The 12,584-nt window shown below is 41.9% G+C and overlaps 1 protein-coding gene across 1 annotated transcript in view; it reads right to left on the reverse strand.

Moving 5' to 3' along the window:
- The window catches only part of TMEM128 (transmembrane protein 128), a 218,708-nt gene that overhangs the window by 90,520 nt on the left and 115,604 nt on the right, over positions 1 to 12,584 (reverse strand). The window contains exon 3 of the mRNA XM_085642424.1: positions 3,300 to 3,461. Coding sequence (XP_085498550.1) covers positions 3,300 to 3,461 — 162 coding nt within the window. The remainder of the gene's footprint in view (positions 1 to 3,299; positions 3,462 to 12,584) is intronic.

Here is a 12,584-nt window from a genome sequence, read left to right on the forward strand (position 1 = left end):
GTAAGATTCAAAGTTCAAAATGGGTAGCGTTTATTTGCACCAGGTCATCCAGCGTAGGCAGGAAAATGATTCCAGTACATGCCACCCGTAGAGGTAGAATCACGGTGGCGGAGAGTGCCTCCGAGTGCATCAGCCTGACAGCGGTGATTGTATTTCCATGAAAGAGGAAGTGGAAAAACACAAAGTGTAGTTGTTTCACCTTAGACCAAAAGTATAAAGCAGATGAGCACCACATGCCTGAGCTAGGGCTGGCCGATGGGAGGCCATGGGTGGGTTTGTAAGGCATGATTCTTCATCCTACCTGGGTAGACTTCTTTTCCTCGCATTTGATGGTAGTTTCTTGAAAGAGACATGTTCTGCTGAAGAAATCCACAATGGGAAAACTCAACTTGCGCAGGCTCAAGGAATGCACACCATCAAAAGACCCCACCGAGAAGGTCCACCCATGTGCGCAGGACCACCACTTCCTCCCGCTGACTTCTGAGAGAGAGCGGCACATTTCTGCTAAAGCTCACTGATGAACGGACGCTGGGACACGCAGAAGCCAAAACCAGCAGAACTGCACCATGAAGAATAAACAAGTAACACACTGCAGTTTCCCTTGGTGAAAGCCATATACGACCTGCAACACTCAGCACAGTTCATAATGAAGAAGAAAACAGAGAAGAGCGGCACTAAGGCAGCACCTCACAGCGGAGCGAGTAGAATCCACGGTGGTCTAGGCATAAACTCAGGAGACTGTTGCCTTAGTCAAAGACTCCTGAAAGCCCCCACTCTGCGTCCTCCGTGCACTGACTCGATGAATATTAAATCCGAAATGCAGAAAGGAAAAAGCACTGAAAGGGGAAATGACATGAATGGCCCCCTTCGCCAGCAGTCAAGGAACTTTTGAAAGCCCCAACACTGCGTCCTCACAGGCACTGAACCGAGGAATACATGAATGGCCCCCTTCGCCAGCAGTCAAGGAACTTTGGAAAGCCCCAAACCTGCGTCCTCACAGGCACTGAATCGAGGAATAATAAATCCGAAATGCAGAAAGTAACAAAGCACTGAAAGGGGAAATGACATGAATGGCCCCCTTCGCCAGCAGTCAAGGAACTTTGGAAAGCCCCAACTCTGCGTCCTCACAGGCACTGAATCGATGAATATTAAATCCGAAATGCAGAAAGGAGAGAGCACTGAAAGGGGAAATGACATGAATTGCCCCCTTCGCCAGCAGTCAAGGAACTTGGGAAAGCCCAAACTCTGCGTCCTCACAGGCACTGAACCGAGGAATACATGAACGGCCCCTTTCGCCAGCAGTCAAGGAACTTTGGAAAGCCCCAACTCTACGTCCTCACAGGCACTGAATCGAGGAATAATAAATCCGAAATGCAGAAAGAAGAGAGCACTGAAAGGGGAGATGACAGGAATGGCCCCCTTCGCCAACTCGTCGCCAGTGTTGTAATGAAGACACTCTGAAGCAGGTGAAGTTCAAGCGTCTTTATTCTGTCATCCACTCTCCGCAACTGACAGCCTGTTGAACATTCCAAGGTGAACTCTCAAGGACTGTTCCAAGAGGGAGGAAAGGCGGGGGAGGAAAGGAAGCTACCACTAGGAAAAGAAAAGGGAAAACACGTCAGGGAAGGTAACAGGGGACAAAAGGAGAGAGATTACAACAGTTTTGGCTAAAATAAATCTAGCAAACCTTAAAAATGGCCATGACAACAGGCAAGGGCTGATCCGGCAACTGCAAAATATAAGCCAAAAGATCCTATCAATAACACTTAGTGTCCAGAGAACGTCCCTGCTAGGCCAGGGAAAAAATACAAGTTTAGTCAAATGTATCTGTAATGGGTTGATTTGTCGGATGCACAGCAATCCACAAATTTGGCTCTATGAGTGGCAAACTGATTTTGTGTAAGTCTGCCTTGTTGCCAAGATGACATCAATAACCACAGGATGAAGGTTAAAGGAGATCAACTGACTCCACTCAGTCTCCAAGCATGGAGATGTAAACCATGCAGGCCTGGGTGCAGTACTCTGCCCTTCTGCTGCAACTGAAGATTTTCCCAAAGTGGCAGCTTAATCAGAGAAGACATGCCCAGTGGTTCTGGGTAGCACATTTTCCCAGCCCAATCTGGTGCCACTAAGATGGGAATGATCATTCCTGATCTTCTTCAGAACTTTGGGCAGGAGAATCAGTGTTGGGTATGCATACAGGAGTCCTGAAGTCCACTCCAGATGGAAGGCATCTGAGAGAGCGTGGCCCTGGAAAGTCCAACTCACAAAAGTACTGACATTGCACGTTCGCTGCTGTGACAAAAGGATCGAACCAGAGTTCTCCCTATTTCTGGAAAACACCGAGTCACCTCAGGATGTAACTGCCATTCATTGGCAGCAGGGTTTGTCCGCCCTGGAGTTTGAAGATCCCACCAGGTGGTTTACTACCAGAGAAACCCCTTGGCGTACCAGCCAGTTTTAAAGGCACAGAGTCTCCTGACACAAGGCCCAAGACCCCACCCTGCCCTTCTTGTTGCAGTGCCACATGGCAGTGGTGTTGTCTGTGAGCAGCAGCCTTCCTCTAGTAATGGGCAGGCTGGTGGGTAACACTGAAGGCAGGCATTCAAAGCTAGATGAATTGCCCTCAACTCCAGACATTTGAAGTGGAGTCACATTTTTGCCAGAGACGATAGGCCTCTGATCTCCACCTCTCGCAGATGGCCGCCTCAACCCAGTAGTTATGCAGCTGTGACAAATTGTTAGCTCTGCATGGGTAAGGAGAGGGGTCTGCCACTGACCCAATCGTGCTGTTAGGAGCCACCACTGCAGGTCTTTTGCAGTCCCCTCTGAAATCAGTATACCTCTAAAGATTCCCCTGATGCTGGGCCCGCTAAGATTTGAGGTCCCGGTGCAGAATTCATAAATATAATCAAGACATAGTTATAAAATGTCAGCTTTTAAAGTTTGCCTGTCTCATTTTGTAACAAAAATAACTTGAAACTGGAGCTTAAGTGGGAAACACCTTTGTCCAGCTTTCACTTTAACGAATCTGGAAGGATCGCAGGTAACGTATGAAACGCTCTAAGCAGGTTCCAAATTTCGTCCACATTCAACAGTCAGTGTAAAAAAAATTAGAAAAGCAATAAATGGTTTTTTCAGAGGAATGTGTGTCTTAATTAGAACCACAGAGTCACTACAGTAGACTCGTCAATATGGACACATATGCAAAAAAAAAATACATGAATACAAACACATTGAAAAGAAACAGCGGTAAAATAAAAACATTTGCAGTTGATTAATGTACTTAATTCACTTACCAAATAGACGCTACTAAGAAAGTAGTAATTGAAATGGGCACTAATGCTGGGTACTTGGCATCATAGTCAGCGATTCCACAGTGCCACTCTAAGTAAATGATGCAATAAACGGCAACGAACACACTTGCAACCAAAAATAAACTGCCGACGAGAAGTGATGCACTGCAAAGTAAGAAAGAAAGAAAGAAAGACGTATAAAACAATTATCTCTGAAGGACTGCGTGATTATTGCAGAGCAAAGTTCTGCTGCAAAGAATACCTCAATAACTAAATGTTATTATGATATAAATAACTCTGCTTTCAGATAATGATTATCAGCATATTTTTGTTTTTTGTTTTCATGCATCAGACTTTTGTCCCTGCAGTCTCTGCGAAGTAAAAGTCTTTCATAAAACGTCATCAAAGTTTCATTTATTAACCAGTTAAGGCGAAATAGCTTCGTGCACGCAGAGTCGCCGCACGTCATTCGAAGTAGGAAATCCATGCATAATAATCCCAGAATCGCATCCAACCATAGTGACTGCAGAACAAGTTAACAGACTGCCAAAGGGTTGATTTTAGTGTTTCAGCAGAAGACATTAGCTTATTCGCTGCTCAATGTAATCCGTAACATCATCCTCCCCGAGATGCTACATTTAGAGATACCTTATCCTATTATACCGGCCCAAAAGATACAAAGAGAAAATAGCTTTTTCCTGAAAATCTAAGCTCTATCTCGTTAAACAGTCATGTTACATACAGCTTTTATCACGTCCATAGTGTACAAGAGTACAAGGTATGAGATCCTTTTTAGGTCTCGCCTGACCCAGCGCTGGTCTGGCGAGACTTTTTGAAAGGGCGCCAAAAAGTGCTACCAGGCCAGCTTAGAGCTACAGTGCATGTGCGCGGGCACGCGCGACGCGATTACTTTCACTTTCCTTTTTAGGTCTCGCCTGACCCAGCGCATGCGCTGGTCTGGCGAGACTTTTTGAGAGGGCTCCAAAAAGTGCTACCAGGCCAGCTTAGAGCTACAGTGCATGTGCGCGGGCACGCGCGCCGCGATTACTTTCACTTTCCTTTTTAGGTCTCGCCTGACCCAGCGCATGCGCTGGTCTGGCGAGACTTTTTGAGAGGGCTCCAAAAAGTGCTACCAGGCCAGCTTAGAGCTACAGTGCATGTGCGCGGTTACTTTCACTTTTGCGGCCACTTGTTCTAGTTGCATCCAAGAGTGATGTGCCTGTAGTTGCCAGGAATATTACTAGAGATTTTCTGAAGAGGCATCTTGTCCATGACTTTAGAATAGTCTGTCTCGTAGCAATGCGAGAACAGAGGGGTTAGGATTTTGGCTCATAGAACAGGATTCTTTTTCAGTACAGTTACCAGGATTTCATATGGGGCCTTTGCTGCTGAAGATCTTGCTTTATTTATGTAACAGACGACTTGACAGCAATTTGGAGGAGAGATACTGTTTTGATTGCAAACAACTCAATGGATCAAGATTGACTATGCTAAAACTTGTATAGTTTTGAAAGTCTGCCCAAACCTGTGCAGGAATAACACTTGCTGCGGTGTTAATGTTTGATTCACTGTTTATTACTACAATGCGCCAGAAATTGTGTTTTTTTTTTTTCTTGTGCGGCTCGATGGAGAACATGCCAGTTTCGGTCAAATTGTCTTTGTGCTGCAGAATTTCTATTTTTTTTTTTTTAAGGGTCTTTATTTTTTCTATTTCTACAGACTATGATTAAAACTGTTTTCAAAGATTGAGCTTGTTTGTAGCTCTGTCCAGCTCATCCTGTACTGGTTTGTTTGCTCGTACATTTCAATTTCGCCTCATCTTTTGTGTTGCAATTTGTATTTATGTAACTAAAAAAAAAAAAACACATGGATAATTACTGGAACCCTGAAATAAATCTGCATTAAATGATGCTACCATTTCATTAAAAAGTTTATTACAAGGGTTCCAGTGTAGTCTTGTGCTGTTTAATTTGATATCTATTAGACCAGAACCTATTTTCAAAGGCAAACCAAGAGTAGTTTAGAGAGGTAGTTCAAGTGCGATTTATATCATGGTCACTATATATTGTATTTGTAATCGTTTCAGAAACGAGATCATATGACAACTTGTCTGCCATTACATAATACATTATTGAAGCTCTTGAAGCTCTTGCAGGACCTTGTCCTATTGGCTGGTATATCCGAATCTGCTCATTCAATTCATATTATTGTGCTCAGAGATTTCCGGTGTTATAGTCAAACTATTCCACGCTTGTAGGCTTTGACATTATTAAAACCTGAGATTCAGGATTATTCCAACCTTCCTTTAGATCGATGTTTATAAAAGCCTGAAACAATTTATTTGATACTTAAGCATTAAAATCTCCTACTATAACGGCCCATTATAGATAAATAAGAAGCAGTTCTTCGGCAGGCAAGTTTCGGGGTGATGCCTTTATCTGTGCTTAAAAAAATGCTTATTATAGTATTTGGTTGGCTTAAATCATTTAACTGTTAAAGCTACAAACGTTTTTTGTGGTTTCAAATCTGCAAATTGTGCAGCAGATGGTGGATTATGTGGCAAATCTTTAATTATGTAAAAAACGCCGCAGCTGAACAACCACTTGATTCCAGTGACCCTAGCTATAGTTTGTAGTGTCCTTGTACTTCATGTTGTCTTTTTCAAGTATGTCCAGACGCTGGAATATTTTATTATGACAAATCAGTTACTTTGTATTTTACGTAGGTACAAAATTATTTGCTATGTACACCACTTGTGATTAAAGTGTTATATTGTGTAGATAAATATCTAATCACTGTTAAATTATTACTTCACAACCGTGTCTCTTAGTTTTGTTGTATTTATCAGCAGATATCAATCGAGGTGAATTTTAACGTCTCCAATGGTGGTTAAACATTTACTTAGGCTGTGATATTCTCTGTTCTGTACACGTTCACATTTTTACGCACTGAATTGGCCTACAGGATTAACTACCGTTGGCAGAATTCACAAACAAAAAACTAAACGTAAAGGCAGACATTTACATCTCCCTGTGAATGCACTTTTACGTTTAATTTGTCCAGTTCCTCTGCAGACATTATAGATGTCTTAACATTGCGAAGGGGTTACACAACACTTGCACTCCACACCTAGTGAGGTAGGGGGCATCCCAACGGAAAACCGGGTACAAGGAAATGAACTACTAAAATAATATCAAGGGCTGAGCTGTTTCCCTGCATGCCAGGAGGCACACCCTAGACTTCCTCCTTCTGCAGCAGATGTACCTCATGAGCATGAAGCACGGCTCATAGGCTATGAGTACACAAGAGTGTGTCCTGCTGGTTTTTCCTGTGCTCTAGAACAGTCACCATATTGCTCCAGAAACTATTTCCCTTACCTCAACAGTTTAATCATATCCACTAGGCAAATTTGTGATGGCTGGGGTCTTCTGGAGGATTGCCCGTTAACTATGATCAATCTGTATATTCTCACAGGATTGCAGAAGAGCTCATAAAAAGATATCCAACATACTGCCCTACTCTCAGCCAGGTATGGTAATTATCAGTGGCAACTTCACTTCGGTCTTGAACTCCAACCTATATTTACATAGTACAGACAACACATGTAGAAAGTCCCCTTTGCCTAAATGGGCCATCTCACAAGGCTTAACTGACACATGGTGTAAATGGGGTATCGCAGCTGTATACATACTATTTTGATACCCATCTTCTCCTGTTGATTATATAGTTGTGTCTTTAATAGATGACACTGTTACAACAGTGCAAATTGTTCAGAGGGGCTCTCGGACCACTCAATAATTTAGATATTACTTAGAAAACAGATTGGGGTGCAGAAGGCAGTGTGGAGACTTGCCACTTGTAAGTCGCAGGATGAACACTTCGCAGGCTTACTCAGGAATGACCTAGCCCAATAATTGGAGTTGAATGCAAGTGCATCTTCTACTCAAATGACCCAGTGGAAAACCTTTAAAACTGTGATTAGGGAGTGGGCCGTGCCCACTGCAAAGGCAGAGAGACAGAAGGATGAACTGAACTGGAAGAGCTAGAAAACCAACAAGCATTGGCATAGCCAATAGGTCTCGCCTTTGGGACCTTATAAGTATTTAGTTATGCAGCACAATATCCTTGGTACAACAACATCAACTGTTGCAGGGCTAAACACTTATAAGGTACCAAAGGCGAGACCCATTGGCTATGCCAATGCTTGCTTAAGGATAGGCAACCAGCAAGATAATGGCCATTTATCATAAACATAAGAAACATATATTTGAAAGGCTAGAGAACATGCTTATCAACCATAAAAAACGCTAAACATACAATATCTGTCACAACACGGACCTCTTCTATCGTCTATTAGAAATAAAAGCAACAAACAAATCAGCTACCCAAAATAGAAAATTGAAAGTCACACTTATGTGAAGTCACAAAAGATTCCCCGGCGATCATTAGATACAAAATATGTATGTTCCAAAAACCCTGGATCTATATACTTTGCACTTTGTATGTTTGACCCCAGTAGAACGTTCTACATTAAATGATAACAACAAATATAGATGTTAACAGAACCTTTTTTTTTATTTATCAAATAATGTTAATTTATCTGTGCTTAAGTGAGCATAACTAGTCCACTAACTTAACTAGGCCGTTATCTGTTTGCACTGACCGCTCAAGAAACGTGGCTTGCACAAACAAGATTTCCTGCGTCCATGTTTTTTACTCTTCTGTGTTGTTGTTTTTTTTTTATTAAACAAAATATATATTTGATAAGTGAGTGGTTTCTTGAAAGGCTGTATGGGTGAGTGACTGGATGTGTGAGTGACTGTGTAGGTAAATAAATGGGTGTGTGAGTAGCTTTATGGGTGAGTGTGTGGCTATGTAAGTGGCTGTATGGGTGAGTGAATGGTTAAGTGAGTGGCTGAATGGGTGAGTGAATGGTTGTGTGAGTGGCCATACGAGTGAGTCAGTAGGTGTGTGAGTGCCTTTATGGAAGTGAGTGAGTGTGAGTACTGGTATGGGTCTGTAAATGGGTATGTAAGTGGTTAGGTGGGTGTGTGAGTGGGCGTGCAAGAGGTTGCATGGCAGTGTGAGTGCTTCTGTGGATGATGTCATCAGTGATGCCATTTGAGATGTCATCAGTGACGGCACTAGCCATGCCATGAGTGATATAATATGGGAGGTCATAAGCAGGGCATTGCATATAACTTTTAGAAAAACACAACATCAATCATGAATCAATATTCTTAGTAAGCCCACACAAGACCTCTTTCCTTTTGGATATGCCTAACCTCAGCCGAGGTAGGAATTCTTTAATCTAGGATTTGTTTATATCACAGATTTCTTATCAAAAATACATATATACACAATTGATATTTTCTTAACAATTATAGTGATTTGTGACCCCAAGTGAGAAAAAACCATAACCTATTGCAATAATGTGACAAAGTAACAAGAGAAATAAAAACGGTTATTGGAAAATTATACAAGGACAAACTTATTACAATTCACAATAATTTAATCAAAGTTGTCTCTTTTATCTGTTGTCGACGGCGTTTCGACCCACTCTAGATACCGGGTCTCTTCAGGACTGTATTTCTAGGGGCTAAACAAAATAAGGATTTGTGACTATACAATGATAAACCTTAATAATATAGTTTTCATTGAAAGGAATCGGACTGGAGGGGCAGGGAGGATAGCTTACCCGTAAATGGCATACATATGTCCATGTACGATCCAATATATGGTGGTAAGTTAAAGGAAGGAATCTATCCCAACCTATAATCAAGGAGTACAGTGTTTCAGTTTTCAAACTATACTCAATTAATGACAGTGCTCACCCAGGTGGTTGAAAGGGTTACACTTACTACTAGTTGCTATATCAGAATGTATCTGAATGGTATATACGTCGGATTCTTCCACAATATAGAATCACTGAAAATTACTTCATTCAAGCGGTGGACTTCTGTAAGCTTCCCATCTCAAGTAATGTTTACACGATCTTCGTAATCATAGTGGGCGCCAAACTTACTTAATAGACGACGCCCGTCTCACAATCAAGATGCTTCTGAAACGAATCCGGCCAGCTGAATACTGCCGAGTTGCACATTATGAATTTTTGCCTACAAATGAGTTCCTTGTGAATATTGTTTTGTGCTTTGTACTTACCCGGTTCACAGGGACATAAGGGTTGCTCTTGTTATTAAGAGTATTCAAGATATGGGCATAAAGCTACGCCCACTTTCCACACATCTTTTTAATTGGCTCCTGTCCTCTGTAAATGGTGGCTTTTCGATGGTCAATATGCTTAGTAGTCCCTCTTTAGGACTGCCTTGTCTCTTCTTGTAACCTCCCATGATGACACCCCTGTTACATGTGTTGTTACTCCCTAGGTTTTAATTACAGCCTCAAGGCACTATTTTCTTAAAAGGCTTCAGGCAAGACACACACTTGGTCCTAAGCTAGGCTGGCAGTGGTTACTTTGCTCACTAGAACATCTCACATTTATATGAGACTGTCTATAAATTTCCACACAGATTACACCCTAATCCAAAATTAATGTAATAATTATTTTTTCACATTTCAAAGCTACTATTTGTATATATGGACATAGCTATTTGAATGTACTCGTAGTACTGTCTTGCATGCAATGCATTATGGTTAGTGTGGATTTACCATATCTTCTGCCGGGTTCAGTACCATGTGTGACCAAATGAGGTCAGCAATGCGGGTGCCTTATTAACTAGGGTCCTCTAGGAGCAGTTTGCGGTACTGCACCTAGACATGCATTGCTGGTTCCTTGCCCACTAGGGACCTCTCAGTGCAACTAGACATTCAATGCTGGTGCCTTGCTCACTAGGGACATCTAGGAGCAGTTTGCGGTACTGCACCCAGACATGCAGTGCTGGTGCCTTGCTCACTCGGGTCCTCTATGAGCAGCCTGCGGTACTGCACCAAAACATGCAGTGTTGGTGCCTTGCTCACTAGGGACCTCTAGGAGCAGTTTGTGGTACTGCATCGAGATATACAATGCGGGTGCCTTGCTCACTAGGGACTTCTAGAAGCAGCTTGTGGTAGTGCACTGAGACATACAATGCTGGTTCCTAGCTCACTACGCAAGCATTTGCAATGAACTAGCTTTCACATTACTGAAAGTATGGCTATTGGCGTTGCATTATTATTTGCAATGCCAATACCTCAAACTATCATTAATGCGAGACCTATTGCATTGCAAATGCTTGTTTATTTTCTTTGAGGCTGTAGTCTTAGATGCACTGTCCGGTCCAACCTTAAAAAATGTAGTTCCTCCACTACTGTTGAAATGTCTCTACTAGAGCCAGCTCCCCCTAAGGTTACTTCTTCCGGATCGGTTTCCATCTCTGTGCTGAATTCGGATCTGGTGTCTGTATTTCGTACCCAAGATGTTGTTGTCGCATTTTCTGACATATTGAGGTCTTTGCAGGTTATCAAATCTGTGAGAAAAAGTGTATATCTGGCCCCTCTGATAATCGATTTTACCCCTACAGAAACTTTGTTGTTTTCCAATCCTTGATAACTTATTCATTCTTTTGTAATCTACTTGTAGTTCCCTTCTCATATTTTGATAATTCCTCATTGTCTGGGTGCTGGTTTAATCCCTTCTGAAGTATTTCTTTTTCCTCAAAGAGTTTGTCCCGATCACTCACAGCATACTGGATTAAAATTCCCATCATTTTCTTAGAGGATTCTGAGCTATTGTGTGCCCAATCTCGCAGCATGCTTGAATCAGGATTTTCATATGTAGGGGCTATTAAAATGTGCATTCCTCCTGGAATACACCCTACTTCTAAGTACTTTTGTAATGATTTACTCTATACACATATTACCTACTGGTGGTCGCCAGTAGGTATTTATAGTTAGGTCCAAGTTTCCATAGTAAAAGCATTTTTTTACTTGCCTATAAATTTGATGTAATTTGACACATTTTCATGAAATCCCCCCCCCCCCAAAAAAGTATTCGGATAGGTTCTGGTTGTCATGGAAAGTTTGAGGGTGATCTGTGGAGTGGGGACCATGAATTTGGGGTGTGAAATACGGGTGCGTTTGTAATGTTAATTCCCATAGAGACCTTTAGACACAGTTAGAGCCCAAACCCCTGAACTGACACAAATTTGGCAGGGAGGTAGATGTTGTTTTTTAGGAAGTGCCTTTTGCCTATTTGGTGTAAATCCATTCAGTAGTTTTTGTGAAATTTAAACCAAAAATTATAGTGGCCACGGATATTTTGCAGTAGTTCCGCGAATAATCACGAATGCACGTGCCAGTGGGAATGCTATGATTGACTGGACGGAACCTGAAAGGAAAGTTGTGGCTGCCACTTTATTGATCAGGGATGGTTTCCGGGGCTGAAAAGTTTTGAAAAAGCTAACATAAGGGGTCAGAGTAGAGGGGCATCGCGACTATCGCGAAGTCATCGCGAACACTGACGGGAATATAAAAATATATATCAGTGAAACATTAATATGCATTGTTATAGAGATATTGAGATTCTGATAATGTTTTTGTAGAGTTATTTTTATAGTGAGCTATCTATTATGATGGTTAGAATTAATTATAGAGCTAAAATCTTTTAATGTGGTGGCTGCCACTGAATTCCTGCTTTTGATTTCGCAAAGTAACAGCTGGATCGCGATTACCAACATCATTGTGATCTCCGGCCTCATGGCAAAAACAGAAAATAGGTTTTAGCGATGGTTGTTCTAGAAATACACTAGAAATACATGAGTTTGAAGTGTACAGTAAAAAACCCCTAGTGTGAATTTTGAAGTGTACAGTAATAAACCCCTAGTGTGTAAAATACTGTAATGTGTGTTCACTTTATGGAAAAGGCACGATCATCGCGGTTAACGTAAAGTCAATTACACAGCCACTTACTCACCTATAGTTATACACACACCCACCCACTTATTCATACAGATACTAACACATACTCACTCACCAATACAGTCACTGACACAAGAACACACTCACCCATATGCCACTCTCACAATCATACATTAAGTCACTCATATACTCACAACACTCACCTATACTGCCTTTCGCATATGCAGTTACTCACCCATATACCACGGACACATCCATTCACTCACTGTCACAGCTATACACACACTCACTCACCCATAAAGCCCCTCATTCACCCATACAGACCCTCACACACGCACTCACTAACCCATACAGCCACTGACTCACCCCCTCACTCATCCATTCAGGTAGTCCCACACACACTCACCCACCCACACAAACATTCATACAACT

This window comes from Triturus cristatus, chromosome 2_2 (assembly GCF_964204655.1).
Source record: "Triturus cristatus chromosome 2_2, aTriCri1.1, whole genome shotgun sequence".
Taxonomy (NCBI): domain Eukaryota; kingdom Metazoa; phylum Chordata; class Amphibia; order Caudata; family Salamandridae; genus Triturus; species Triturus cristatus.